Source organism: Acartia tonsa, chromosome 3 (assembly GCF_053477335.1).
Source record: "Acartia tonsa isolate MP-2025a chromosome 3, ASM5347733v1, whole genome shotgun sequence".
NCBI classification, from domain to species: domain Eukaryota; kingdom Metazoa; phylum Arthropoda; class Copepoda; order Calanoida; family Acartiidae; genus Acartia; species Acartia tonsa.
In genome coordinates, this window is record NC_137262.1 from 29,492,296 (window position 1) to 29,508,522 (window position 16,227).

The window sequence follows — 16,227 nt, forward strand, 5'->3', positions numbered from 1 at the left end:
AGAAAACCCGTCTCCTTCCCTGTGGGGGTAGAATAGTAATAATAATATTTGGTTGCCAGTTAAATTGCAAATGGACTAAGCTGGGCTATTATTGTCCTATTTCAAAAAGGCTGGGCAACGGGTGTCCATATATGCATACATAAAAATATACCCTATAGACTTACCCTTTTTTAGCTTTAAATTTATAAAAATTTAAACTATGGACATAACCAAGATATAATGTGGTAAATATAGTTTGAAAGATATTCTGCAATTTTGTATAATTCAACATTTTGCCAAACAAAATTTGCATTTTGCAATATTGTAAGAACGCTTAAGTAAAATAATAGAAATAGAAAAAGGGTTATAAAATATTTAATAGGAAGACAATTATGAACTAGGTTCAGTTTTTTAAATAGTCCAAAAATTGCATTTTTAATATATTTCTAATTCAAAATCATGATTAAAATTTAACATGATAATTGCTACGCCCCTATAGTTTATTTTCCTTAGAAAGGTAGGGTTACCATCCACCAAAATAGTTATAAACCTTCACGTTCCCAGATTGTAATGAAGAACCATATCGGTTTAGCAGACATCTTCGGTACGGACAGACACAGATCCTGTTACTTTTATATAAGATTACAGACCAAAATTAAAATATTTTGTGTGAAAAACAATGAATTTTAAAGCCTTAAAAGGTTGAGACAGAAAAAGTCAAAGTTTGTCAATATTTGCCAAATGATTTATGGCAGAGGTTTAGAGTTGTTTTTATAAAACAGTAAATTTTATCAGCAATTTTGAGGAATAGCCCAATCATGCTTCATCTTTAAAACAAAAATTTATATAAAAAAAGATGAAGTTTTCTATCCATGCTCTTTAGAATCAATTAGATAAAAAAAATATGTAACTACTGAACTGGTGGATTTTTTTTGCAGTTTTGGAAACATACCATGGTCTAAAAATGTTTGTAAACCTCATGCCCAATTTCTGCACGTCTACTAAAAGTTAACCCTTATCTATTTATGCTTTTGCAACAAAATGGTTGAAAAAGAGGCTGCGATGTTTAGGAGGTGTTTTCATTATGTCAAAATTTTTTTAATAGATCACTGTGTGATTATTTACAGCACTCGCGTTAGATTTGTTACTGAATTGAATCCTTCTGTTAATTAAATTAATGGTTGAAAAGTTTGGACACAAGTCTATAACTAACCAATAAAAATTAAGTAAAGTTACCCAAAGTTTTTGTGCCAACGAATGAAATAATATATAATAGATAGCATTATTAACTTGCTAAATAATGTAAACACCTATTTTATTACCCCGACCAAAAGCCAAGAAAATTGCATATTTTTGGCTAAAAGATAACATTCTATGAATTTTAGACTTTGCATGTCTGAGTAGAATAATATAATTTTAGAAAGCTTTAAATGATAAATGTCTGCATTTTATTATACTAACACCTGTGCCCCTAGCATTTAGGGACTAAATCTTTAAAGGGGTAAGATGGGGACATAAGAATAGCCTAAAACCAACCTTACTGCTTTATATTATAGGGTGTCTTTGTTCAAAATTTTGATAAATTTTTATTATAGCATCATTCTTCTTAAAGCCTTTGTAAAAACACATAGATTAAGTTTATCTAAATATATATCTTTTTAACATTTTGCTAATAACCTGAAAATCAATGTCTACCTTTCTATCTATATATTTAACCATCTTACATTAGGGCTGTGAAACTATTATCTATCTATCTGTTCTATTTCATAAAGCTTTATGAATATTATCTATAATCTTAAAATCTTTGTATTTCAGGAGTTGTCCATCCTGCAGGACACAGGTGACCTGGCAGGGGAAGGGAGGGCACATGGCAACCTTGGAGCTGTCCACATGGCCCTTGGTAACAACACTCTGGCACTCAGGTGCTTCCAGGAACAACTGGAGAGAGCTAAGGTTAGTAATTAACCCCTATTAAAAAAGTATGCAATTTTGCCCTAAATCGAATGACACTATATCATTGTGTATTAAAAAAGCAGGGTTGTATATTTTTCATAATTCTACAATTAAAAAAAATAAAAATAAGGAAACGTTTTGTATTTTCTCTTAAATTAGGGAAAAAAATTAAAATAGGTTGGAAAATATAAATCTCTGTTGCAAAGATTAATTTATTTTCCATTTACATATCCAAGTATACAGAAACAGGGATAACGAGAAAAAAACTGTTTTGCCTTTGACTGCTCTCAAGTTATGACCAAATATGACATGTTGTATCAAATGAATCTTTTTTAAGGTGTCGAAAATTAATTTTCATATGGAATATTATCACTTCTGATTTGTTTAAAAATTTGGAATAGTAGTTTCTATATATGCATAATTCCTTTGTTTACAAATAATAAAACAACACTTATAAACAAAGGGCACCTTCTAATCACTTATTCACACGAATCAGCCTTAATCCACACAAAAAATCCCCCAAAACCCAAAGTTAAAAACCTACGGAAATGAGCCAATAATAACCACCAGAGCTAGGTCTAAATAACCAATAATAACCACTTTCTTGTCTCTAATATATCTTTATAATCGTCTGGTAATTAAAAATCAATCAGAACCTTTTTCTTACATTACAGCCAATAATTTATAACAAGGTCAATTACGTCAATAAAAGAGCAAATACCGACTGACAAGCGCACAAAGTTGAAATAAAGAGTAGGATTTTCAAAAAAGGCTTAAGCCTCTCGTCTTTAATAAAGTTAGTAATCCTTTCTGCTAAATTTAAGTATTTTGCTATTTTATTTTTTTGCTGTATTTTTCTAAGCATAGAATCAGTGAGGTATAATTGTTATTGCTTTGCCATTACACACATAGGTGGTCTTTAATGTCTATATGCCTTTTTATAATATGTCTATTTGGGCTTGTGAAGATTTTTCATGGACTTTTGATATAATAGATTAATACGTGTTTTTTTAGCATCGATTATTAGCCTAAAATTATGAGACAAACTGTAAAAAAATTGTTGATTTTCAATTTCAATTGTAAGACTACAGATATAGTGATAGGACGATGGACGATAAATTATTCTTCCTTTAAATTTTTATGTGACTTTTTAGCTTTTTAGGGTTAGTAACTTAATTCAAGTTCCGTCCCTATTACTTGATTCTTTATATAGAAAAAAATGATCGAAATTTTATCTACAAAATCTACTAAAATTATTTATGACATCCTAAATTATGTAAATAAAGCAAGGAGGAGGAAATAGAATAACATTTTAATTTTAATCGGTTGTCATATAATTTAGCAAAAAAGATTTACTTATTTCTTTTTGTGAGTAGCTGAATTGACATTCTCTTCTTTGTTAATTGACGGATTTTGAAAATATAAATTCAAATGTATGTAACGAAACCAAAATTAATTAACTTTAATGTTTTTTAATCATTAAAGATTTTATTTTTATTGGGAGATTGTAAAAACACATATTTTTCTTTATCAAGGTTAATCGCTAGCGCCTGTAATATTTCATAGCTTCTTAATTTATCATTGTAAAATATTCTACAATTTTTATATGGACCATTTATTCCAGAATATCTAAACTATCATTAATTGGAACAATGGGTGGGGAAAATGTTTTCTAAAAAGTGTTGATTGGTATTCAAAGGTTATAATAATATTTTTGGCCGCATTTATTATAATACTGACTTTAATATCAGGCGATTTGGCTTATGCCTGTCAAAACTACAATTTCAAGTGTTCATATTGACTTCATAGCTTTAGTACAAAGTGGTCGTGGCTGATATAATATCGACATGTTATTTATATAATTTTAGACGATATGATTTTAAAAAATATCCATGGCAGTCATCATATCAACATGTCGACAGTCAAATGATTATATTAAAGCATTTTATGTTGATATAATAACCACACAGTTTATTTATTATTTCGATTTCTTTTCTTTTTCTTTGGCAAGATTTATTTTACCATATTTTTGTATTTAAATACAAACTCAAGGTTATTTTCATAATAACTTATCAAAATAAAATCCTCGAAAATTTTTGAAATAGTTGAAATAAAACTAGGACAATTATATCCTTTTCTATCAATAGCAAGAATGATAATTTTTCTTTAGCTGAAATATCTTTATTTTTTTTATATATTATTCAATCAAATGCAATTTATTTCTTTTCTAAGATTCAGCGTTATCACACAAAGTATCCTCTTGAGCACTTTAAACCTTTTTAGATTTGGTAAGGTTGGATTGCATAAGGAACTGGGAAGTCCTGCAGGGTTGGGGCTTCTTGCAGGGGTGAGGCATAGTAAGAAAAACTACCCCCCCCCCCCTATTACAAAAAAATGGGGGAGAGTTATCAGTACTCAACTGGCTACTTGTAAGATCCTTTTTTCTAAGTTTCTAGTATGATATATTGTTTAAGTGGTTTAGATTTCACTTATAGTCTGCCTAGGCTAATCTTTCATGCGGATATAAATGAAACATTGCCTGACAAAACTCACTTTTGGACAGAGAGTGGCGTACTCAGGAATAGTCAAAAAGGGGGGCATAATGTAATTTATTAGTTGCACATCTATTTTATAATATGTATAGTATGTTGAAACTTCCTTTCTTACGTCTGATGTTAAAATTGATATATTGACAGTGGGAAATTAGTTGTCAATTTGGGTTGCTAATATGGACCTCATTTATTGGTCAGTTCGGTCATCCAGTAGAAGGGGAGGAGATGGAGTAAAGGAGGAAAAAGTGGTTTAGTCTGGTGCAACATTTAAGTAATTATATATCGATTGACGTTAATATAATTAACTAGAGTTGGCTCGATATAATTATCTCCCTATTGGCTAGTTTTCTATATGCATATCTATTTCTCAATAAATCTATTTTCCTCACCCGGCATTACTATCTAAAAGAAAGTAAATATTTAATAATTTAAATGATTTTATAAAGATCTTTTAAATTATATTTTTTTCTTTACATTACCATCACTAAAGGGTTAATGATGCTGATTACAATTTTAGTTTAATATTTGACCATACAAAATGTCGCCACAATCGAATTCTTTTAAAACAGAGTTTTCTTAAATTTATTATATTATAAATTTAAATTTTCTCTTTTATGATTAGAAATTAAATACATCAATATAAGGTAAATAGCTACATGAAATAAAAAAAGGAATTTATTTTTAATAAAGTAAAATAATGAGTCTTATCGTTCTGGGCAATGAGAGTTTATTATGGATTATTGGAGCACTATGAGTTTTAGTCATATATTCCTTGGAAAACTTGAGCTCGTTTATAGACATTTATTTCCTATATAGATCTGACATGGATCTTGAAGCAAGTAAGCAGGCCGTTTTGTACATGTTAAAAATTGGAAGATTTCATTAAATAAAAGTTATCGCAAATATACTTAGTAAATAAGTTTTAGTTATCCCCAAAATTTGAAAGGCTATCTAGAGAAAAAGTTATTAGTGATCGATTAGGATTTCCTGCAAAAATTCTACTGATGTTCTTGAAGATATTTGCAGCTCAGTATTGCTGTGCTTTAAATGGACATAACTATTCTTGTATATCTATCCTGTTTATTAAAATCTATTTTGACCTCTAATAAGCACACATAAATCTTTATATTTTCTGTATACGCCCATTAAGTACTGACATATCTATCTAGCTATGGCAATCCTAATTAGTCCCATGGCCCTATACTTTATGTATGTTATTTGTGTGTGTGTGTTTATGTGTGTGTGTATGTGTGTGTAGGTTTGTGTGCAATTGTTTTTTTCCCTATTATTTTATCTTAGCAAAGATTTCACATTAGCAAAAAATATCTTATGATTTAAATGATGCTGTCAGTATAAAAAAAGACAAATTGGTCCATGATTAGCGCAGCAATGAAACGTTAAGAACAATCATAAAAAAACTGTTAAGTAGAAAGGTAAATAAATCACAAAATTTGAAATTTTTGTATTTTTGTAAAGTAGTGGGTTCAGAACTTTTATAAATTCTTTTAGTGACATGAACTGAACACGGTAAATAAAACATTCAGACTTATTAAAAAAGTAGCTGCGCTAATAAAAATTCACAGACTTACTGGAACACCTCTAATTTTTGTGTGCCCAACCCAACCCACCATCTCTCTCTCTCTCTCTGTACAGTATTTGCCACTAAGCAAATCATTTTGCAAATTGTTTTCGCAAACTTTCTTTGTCCCCAAATTCTCTTTCCCCTTTCTTCTCTCTGTCTTTAGTAGCGAAGCTAATGTTTGACAAACTTTGTCTGTACGTCTATAAGAAAGAAAATTGATTTTCTCGGCTGCTATAAAAGATTGACGACTGATAATTTATGTCAAGATTCCTCTTACCATTTGGCATCTAGTTTATAGCTGTCTGTATATATCTTTATTTGAAAGAGATTAGTAATTAGAAGGAAAATGTAAATATACATAAAAATACAAATTGTCTTAGCTTCTTTATAAATCTGGCTCCTGATATATATATCTTTTTTCTTCTTCACTACTTATGGATGTGTCATCCTTGTTCTTTCTGCTATCCCCCTCTACACATCCTATTTAATTTATTTGTTGGTTTTAATGTGAAATTAGAGTTGAGTAATTGAGAATAAAAATCACACGAGAAGCTGAACAAATCAAATTTTTAATCAAAATATGATATTCATTTTATGATAATGCTGTAAACAATATGCTTAGATAATTTTATACAGAAATTAAAAAGCAGCGATCGTAAATTGTTTTTCATGTTCTCTAAAATAATGAAACTTGCATCGGACTAAAAAACTATTCCCCCCTTACCTTTACCCAATTCCTACCCTCTTAGTGGATGAACGAACTGACCAATAAAACGAGCTTTATGTTAGCAAGCTAAATTAACGGCAATTTTTCTCCTGTCATAATATCCACGTAAATTCTACATTCATTCTATCGAAGTTTAGAGGAATTGTCTTTAAATCTGTGATTCGTTACTGTGAGATAAATAATGAAATGCAGCATGACAGTGAGAAATATTAGGGATACCAAAAGTAATTTGGGCATTATAAGAACTTTCATTTCCTAGCGCGAAAACAAATTTTATAATTGCCCCAGGCGTTGTGGCAAAATTCAGGGATAAAAAGACTGAAAACAATGGATATATTATAACTTGTATGTTACACCAGAATTTCATGTCCTCTAATAAATTAAAACTTGCAGCGGGCTAAATCAACAATACCTTCCATCCACATCCTCCACATCCCCCCTCCCACCTACTTGGTGAATGAACTGATCAATAAACGAGTTCCCTGTTAGCAACTTAAATTGATGAAAATTTTTCTCCTGTCATAATATATTCTAAATCCATTAATAACACGCTAACAGTATTTTTTTATAACAAAAAAAGTAACATTTTCGTTACGACAGTCGGATTGATAGACCTTAACTATAGAGTATTATATCTTTATAATTATTTAGAACAAAAATTTTCTACCTGTAATTTTTACATTTACATATAAAGTTTTTTTCTTATATTTTGAAGTCAATTCCTTTTATTACTTGGAAAAATATTAAACTATTCTATCATGTTAGGTCGGTCCTAATTATTATATTTTTTTATATATATTTATGTATTGTATAAAAGAAGGAAGTAAACTTCTTTTTAGTGTCTAATGATGTTTTGTTTTATTTGTTTTTGAAGACTTTAGCTATTATTTTGACTAGAAGTAGCTGCGCCCCAAGCCTCAAGAGCTATGCATTCTTAGATTTTTAAATAATAGGCTAAAGCCACCCCAAGAATTAAATCTACAAAATGAAATAGCTTTAAACCATCCTGGACTGTGAAGCTCTCATTAAAAGGAAAACTCATTCGGTTAAGAAGTTCTTGCAATCTTAAGCTTCAGACAAACAAAACAAAAAACTTTTTACTTTATATACTAGGACTAGGGTAGTTATATTCACTAAATGTAGCTTAGCTACTCCTAAACTAGGATATGCACGTACAACCTTTCATTTGCCCATTGGCTTTTATTAGTGTTCTATTTATGAACATAATTGTACTTGTTAACTAGATTTATAAGGCCATGCTTAAGGTTTTGTATCCAGTAAAACCTTGCTGAAATTATAATAATTATTGTTTAAACATTATGATTTGCTAAAAATATTTCTGCACTAAAAATAGATGCAAATTAAACAGCCCAATGTCCTGAAATTATCCACCCTCGCCTTTGCAAAAATATAAACAAGGATACAGGGAGTGCAGTTGCGTGCAAAGGGTTTTGTCACGGGGGTGCGTTATTCATTTATGACATACCCCTACTTAAGCCAAATCGTAAGGGGTGTGTAATTCGTTCTTTACATAAAGATTAATAATAAAGTTTGGACGCTTCACTTAATGAACCAACCAGTCAAAATTCAATAAAAGACCCAAACGTTGCATGTTAAGCAAACTATTAAGAAATCGATGTTATAAAACCTTGGGAATTAGTATAATAAACAGCCCATTGTCTCATCCCTCCCTTGCCAATTTTTTGTCCATAATAATAGAATAATTTTCAAACTAGGTGAAAGTGAACATTAAAAGTAGGGACAAAATATGAAGGTGTTCCCATAAAACCCATAAAATAAGATATGCAATTTCATACCTATAAACTAATTTTATTAAATTCAAATTACAGTTTAAATACCTAGTTTTTCTTCCCTAGGTTTTTTGCTATATTACCGCATAACTGTTTACAATAGGTTATAATTTAAAACTCATCTTTGCTATTTTTATTTTTACTTTATTACTTAAACACTTTATAAAATATGCAGCCAATTTTCTTATTTGCAATAATTTTTGCAAGTTTTTTTCGCTTGTTTGGATAATGGTCGTAAAATTTACATGTCCGCTTTTATTGTTTATGGTCAGAAATGTTTAATAAACTTACCTTTATATTGCAAATATACTTAAATTTTTACTAGATAAAATCTTAGATTCATGCTCGGTGCTTTTTGTAAATCGTTTCATTTAAGAGGACAATCTTACATTTTACATGACGAAAACTTATTTTGATTTGGCTGAAAGATTAAACGTACAATGGCCATGTTTTGAAGAACATTCATAAGCAGCGAAGATAAAAAATCATGAGTTAACAAAGGGACAAATTAAGTTATAGAGCAGAGCTGGATCTTTCAATGTGTAGCCTTTGCCGTTGCCGCTGCCAGAGGTACAGACACCAACCTAATAGCGATCTTTGAATCAAATTGGTTACGCGTGGCCACGGCTTTAAATCTTTAAATCACAACTACTTATTGAATTTCTAGTAAAAATATGAAGAAAAAAATAATAATAATACGTAAAAACCTTAAACATTTGAAAATTCATGTTTTATTGGCAGCACTGGCAGTGGCGACGGCTACGACTACGACTACGGCCACGGCAACGGCTACACATTTAAAGATCCAGCTCAGATGTTCAGAAATAGATCAATAGATAAATTATAAATCTTATAAAAAATTACTAAACCTTTATAAAAAAAAATATCTTTGTTATTTGAATTATGATCAACAGACTGGCGGACCAAGTAAATTATAACCTGAGTGCTCATCAATACAGGGATTCCTCACACAAAATTTCAGTCATCTCTCTTAAATAGCAGCCGAGAAAATTTAATTTTTCCCAGATCGTTATTTGCGGACGTTTTAAGGGCTAATGTAATTGGCTTTTCCACGATTTTACCATAGTAATATTTATCATTATTACTAGACATAGTTTTTAAGACTATATATCCAAATCAGACAAACTGGTAGATTTTTTTCATGATAAATGAACAATTTGTTGAGTGGAAAATTTGTATTCCTTCTACATGTTAATAAGATTATAGGTAGAGGGATGACTTTAACTTTTTTATAACATTGTTGAATTTTAATTTTTATTGCAAATTAGAGTACAAAAATGTACATTAAGAGCTTTTAAAGAATAAATAACGGCTGTGCCTCTAGCACGTAAAAAAAATCTTTAAATTTTAGAGACATAAAAGAATATTATTAGATTAAAGCAACTCCTTAAACAAGGATGACAACATCTAAAAGTAGCGAAGCACAAAATCATGGAACTGACAAACTTACAAAGTAAATCATAAAGCATAAGTTCTGTTGTCATTACAAATAAAAGAAAGAGAGATAATATACAAACCTGAAAATTTCAGTTGTTTAATTTCAATAGCAGCTAAGAAAATCACATTTCCCCCATAGCGTTACGAACTGACTTATTAACTTATGGAAAGACATGGTGAATTATAGAGAATCGTCGCTTCTAATAAGTCTAAAAACCGTATATAATTATATATTGTAAAAATAATGTAAATTCTATAACTGTATTAAAAAGCTGTAATGATTTTTGAAAATTTTTATATTATCTTTTTATCTATATTTAAAATCTAGAGTAAAATTATCTTTCTTTATCTACCAGTTGTCTATCTATACATCTATCTATTATTTATCTATATGTCTATGATGATTTGTAAAAATTTGCTTTGAAACCCCGTTACTTATTACATATTCTCATAGCTAAATGGACACTACGTGCGATTGAAATAACTTTTCAAATTTCTTCTCTAAAAAAAATATATTTATACTTTAACCCACTTATCATTGACAGAAATTTATAATCAATATCTTAGTTTCTTCATTGGCTTTGGGTATTTTTTATGGTGAGATGATGGGTTTGAACGGGTGATGGATTGGGATCGTTATTTTAGCCCGCTTCAAGCTTAACTTTATTACGGTATATGATGATCTAGTGTAAGACCAAAGAAATAATATATTCATTCATATAATCAAAAAAAATGTTTTGACTATCTGTATTTCTCATATTTGCATCGAAAATTAAGCATTAAGCACATTGTGTTAGGTAAATTCTAATCTTATTAGTAGCGAAGCTACTCTATAATTCACTTTGTCCGTCCGTCAGTCCGTCCGTCAGTCCGTAACGCTATGGGGGAAATGGGATTTACTCAGCTCCTATAAAAGATAGAATGCTGAAATTTTTTGACAACATTCCCATCAATAAGGAGCACAATTAAGTATAAAACATCGATGGCAGTAGAACCGCTTTTTAGCAGGTTTTAGGCTATTTTTGTATTTTTCACATTTTTCTCAATATCTTCTGTGTTTATGGTGCGATTTTCAAAATTTTTTCAGTTAAAGATATCTAAATTAAATTTTCAGTCCTTTAAAGAAAACAACTATGACGGTCGGACTGCCTTTAAGCAGGTTTTAGGCTATTTTTGTATTTTTCACATTTTTCTCCATATCTTTGGTGTTTATGGTCTGATTTCCAAAATTTTTTTAGTTATAGATATCAAAATTAAATTTGCTGTCCTTTTAAGAAAACAACTATGACGGTCAGACTGTCTTTCAGCAGGTTTTAGGCTATTTTTTTTATTTTTCACATTTTTCTCCATATCTTTGGTGTTTATGGTACGATTTCCAAAAATTTTTCAGGTACACATATCAAAATTAAATTTCCTGTTGTTTAAAGAAAACAACCATGACGGTCAGGCTTCCTTTTTGCAGGTTTTTGGTTATTTTTAAATTTTTCCATATCTTTGATGTATATAGTCCACTTTTCCAAATTTTTTTAAGTTAAGGATTTAAAAATTAAATTTCCTGTCGTTTTAAGAAAACAAGCATGGTGGTCAGACTGCTTTTTAGCAGGTTTTTGCAATTTTTTTATGTTTTATATATTTCCTCATATCTTTGGTGTTTTTGGTCCAATTTTAAAACTTTTTTGGGATGTCAGTATCAAAATAATTTTTCCCATTGTTATGAGCATCTTTTATGTTATTTACTTTGATTGTCATCATTATACAAAATAAAACAGGGTTTCGTGTTTATTTTCTCCAATAAATCAATTAATAAATACACTTTAATTATACTTGTACGTATTACCATCCATGATTTTATTTTTTGTGCTTCGCTACTTATGGATGTTGTCATCCTTGTTTTAATAAAAACTACTTGAGAGTTTCTCTTCAGCTTTCTTGTTCGGCGCATTTTTCTGTCCGCTATAAATCAGAGGTCAAAAGTAATTTTCAATGTCCCTATAAAACAGCAAAAAAACGATTATTTTTCATTATAAATAGTTTTTTTTTTTCTTCGAATAATGAATTTATGCTTGTTTCGGTTGGTAGTATAGAAAAGTAAATTTATTTCCCTTCTTCCATTACGAAAAATATGCTAATCCATAAAATTTTGCTGAATTGTTTGAATAACCCCATTTTCCCATCTCATAATACTTAAAGCATACATACATAAGTCAACCATTTTGGTATAAGTTTTATTAAAAGGCAAATAAGCATTAGTATCGGTAAGAATTTGCTTTGGTTCTTTAGATGGAAAGGCAAAAAGTAAGGCCATTTTAGTCAAATGTTATCGATAAAACAACAGAAAGAGGGGAAAATGGGATTTTTATTACACTAGTATTACATTGTCTTATCCCTTTAGATCCCATTTAAGTTAATCTGTTTTTAAGAAAACTATTCTATCTTTGCGTAGATTGATATTTGAAAATCATGCCAACTTTTTACATTTTACCTTTCCTCAATGTTTTGTAATTACAACCTTAACATTTTTATGCACATTTTTTATGCTTGTTGGCCATTACAAAAAGATTTCTCTAAACTCCTAACCTTACTTTCTAATTAATGTTAACATATATTCTACTAAATACATGAAAACAATAGATTGCTGACAGGGGCGTCCAAGCTTTTTATTTTGGGGGGGGTAATTTGGTTTTGGGGGGGGTAAAATGGCGCGCGAAGCGCGCCGCAAATTTTTTTCCCCCCCCAAAATTTTTACCCCGGGGGTAAAATTTGCTTGGGGGGCTAATTACCCCCCCTGAAATCTGTTAGCAGGGGTAAATTTAGTTTACCCCCCCAAAAAAAATTTATCCCCGGGGTAAAATTTTTTGGGGGGGTAATTTAAATTTTGGATGGGGTATAGTTATTTTAGCCAGCTTCGATCATTACTTTATCAGAGAACAAAAAAAATCTGGTAAAACATCTAAGTATCGATTATGTTACCCAAATTTAATTTTCAAATTGTAAATATATCTAAACTTTTATATTGATTGATTGAATAATTTCAGGAGTTGAATGACGTACTCGCAGAAGCGCAGGCCCACGGCAACATGGGTATAACCAAGATGAACCTGTGTCTTATTGAGGAGGCCATCGCTAACTTTGAGGCTCAGCTCGAGTGCTTGGAGGCTAAAACAAAGGTAAATTGTTTATTTATAGAAATACTCTCAGCTGCGTCCAAGGCAAATATTTGCTCTTTATTTAAAGGGTAAATGAAGGACTGAAAAGTAACCAAAAACCAACCTAAGATGTAAATAGATGTCCTAAAATGGAGAAATCGGTTCAGCAGTTATCAAAATCCTAAGCTGTAGACAAAAAACCTTACTACTTTATGTAATAGGATTGCAAATTGTAGGAATAATATTTTTCTATTAGAATACAAATACCTTTTCCGCTATTAAAGAATTAAAGACAAAATAGTTTGATTTTCCTTTGTGAATATATAGAAAATGAACCTATTTGATATAAATACCAAGTAAGATTTAATAAGATAAAAAGAATTTTAAAAGTGTTTTATTTTTTAAGGAATCGCCTCAAGTAACAGAGAGCATGGTCAAGGATCGAGCCCGGGCACTTGGCAGTCTTGGGGACTGTTATGACAGCCTCGGAGATTATACAGAGAGTGTCAAGTTCCATGAGAGATACCTCTCTCTGGCTCTCAGAAGTGGTAATTCTAGGTATGATTAAGAATAATAATCGAGGCTTTTCCTTAAAGTTCCAGTGACTACTAAAAACCCCCTCCCCCTTTTACATAAAAATAATGGTGGGGTAGATTTTTTTCTATGCTCAACCCTTGAAGGCAAAAAGCAAAAAATGGAAAATCTCCCCTCCTCCCTTTTTTTATATTGTCTTAAAAATAGGGGGGGGGGGGGGGCAGTTCTCAAACCCAAAATTCTAGCATAAAATTTTGACTTAAATAGATAAACTTAATAAAGAGAGGTAGTGTTAAATCAAGCTAGCTGTGTAGGTGATTTTAACGAGCGAATAGACAAACACAATTATAGTGATTATTACCTCTAAAAACAGAAATTCATCTAAAACCTATGTGGTTAAAAAACGATAATTTACCTTAAAATTGAAAATTGTGTAACTACATATTAGTTTATGTCAAAATTGCCAACTTTAAGCAAATCTTAACTGTAATAAAAATGTTCATTTCAATTTCCTTAAAAACAATTCAATATCCTGTAACTGCTAAGGAGTTAATATTATTTCACAACAAAAGATAATTTTTGGCCTTTTATTAACTACGTTTACTTTCGTTCGTGTCAGTCCGTACGTCTGTCCTTCCGCCCAGGCATAACGGGTAGGTTTAATTGTAGATATGTCAAAAAACAAAATCGTCCTTTTCTCTACAAGCCTTAAAAAAGATTCCTTTATTAATAGTGCATAATCCAGGTATCATTATTTTTAAACGCCAAATTATGCCTGTTTTGTTCAGGTATGTCTAAAAGGTCAAAACCATTGGGCATAACGTTGAAATGATTACAAGTAGGATCCGACACTTAACATGTAATATGTATGTTATTAATCGTCGCATTTATTTTTATCCTTGTTTAACAATAATTTAATAAGGTATATTTGTTATTTAGGGATCAAAATAAAGCCTACAGAGGTCTTGGATTAGCCCACAAAAATCTTGGAAACCTGCAAGAAGCTTTGGTAAGTAATTTTTATGTATTTCTTAAGTCCATTCATAATCAAGAAAAGTCAAACTCTTTAGATCTTTTAATGGTTGTTAAGAATTTAGACCGACCATTAAATATAAAGTAGCTGCACTGCTTGAATTCATAATATATTAAAGGACAAAATAAAAAATGGATATAGAATACGTGGATATTGTTTGAGATTCACGAATACCCTGATAAAATGGCTAATAACCATAATATAACGCGATACATCCCTTCAACACCCCTCCCCTTATGAGTTTACCCGATCCCCTCCCTTGATCACGGAGGAATATATTGACTAATATATGAGGACTACATTAGCAATTCAAAGTGACGAATTAAAACTCTTTCACAATATCCACTTTTTATATATCCATAGAATGTCAAAACTGTAGAATGTCAAATTAATACTCTACTATAATATACACGTTTATAAAAAGACATGTATCATTATTTTGTATTCATTTCTATGAAATAATTCCCATTTATTTTTGCACACATCATATTATCTGTCTATGCCATATCCTCCCAAAACTCACCATACAGAACCACAAAAATAATAAATGAGTTAATATACACATTTGATTGAATATATACAGAACAAACAACATCAAACTAACTAAATATGATATATTTTAAATGAACAGTAACCTGTAATACAGCTTGAATAAAGAAAATTTTGTAAAAACCATTTTGTTGTTTACACACTTTCAAGATTCTTCTTAATGTCCCAGCTTTAAATATTTTTGCTGAAGATAACCTGTTTAAAATAAAAAAAAATTGCTGAATTGTATGCCCATCCCCTCCCCATGATATATAATTTTCGCAAACAAAAAAGTTCCATTAAAATTTGCAGTTGCTAAATTATAATGAACCTTATAAAACAACATAAATTAGCATATAAATTAGCTCATTTCATTATATGCCAATTTTTTATATAAGTTTAGCCTACAAATATTATTCTGATTAAGAAATCTTAATAAGTCAATCGTTAACACTAAAAATAGTAAACAATAACTATTTTAAAAATATAAATACTTTAAAATTTGACCATAAAATTGGAAGATTTTTTGCTTTATTTTCGAACATTTTTCGTGATTTGTAAAAACGTCTGCCCCCAAAAGTATTTATCTCTGTAATGTATTGTTTCTTATTTGTTAATTGAGACTTAACTATAGCAAATGAAAGGATACCGTCTTTTTATCATTAATCATTGCAGAGAGAGAAAGCAATTTTAATACTTTGAAGTAGTCTAATTTGTTTTTTTTAGCAGGGCAGCAAATCTTTTGCTACAATTTTCAACAATAAATAATTTAGGTATGGAATATGAAGTAAGGAAAACATTAAAGTTTTCATTATACTTAAGCCTAAAATAGCGGCTGCGCTCCAAGCCTCTAGAGGCGTCTTTCATCTTTTAAAAGTAGAAAAAAATATAGACTTCAAGTAAGCTTTTAACTGACAGACAAAA

At 30.1% G+C, this 16,227-nt stretch overlaps 1 protein-coding gene across 1 annotated transcript in view; it reads left to right on the forward strand.

The window, feature by feature from the left end:
* LOC145313849 (uncharacterized) overlaps nucleotides 1-16,227 on the forward strand; it is a 238,241-nt gene that overhangs the window by 204,397 nt on the left and 17,617 nt on the right. The window contains exons 15-18 of the mRNA XM_080153492.1: nucleotides 1,795-1,932; nucleotides 13,098-13,229; nucleotides 13,615-13,766; nucleotides 14,682-14,751. Of these exons, the coding sequence (XP_080009618.1) occupies nucleotides 1,795-1,932; nucleotides 13,098-13,229; nucleotides 13,615-13,766; nucleotides 14,682-14,751 (492 nt within the window). The remainder of the gene's footprint in view (nucleotides 1-1,794; nucleotides 1,933-13,097; nucleotides 13,230-13,614; nucleotides 13,767-14,681; nucleotides 14,752-16,227) is intronic.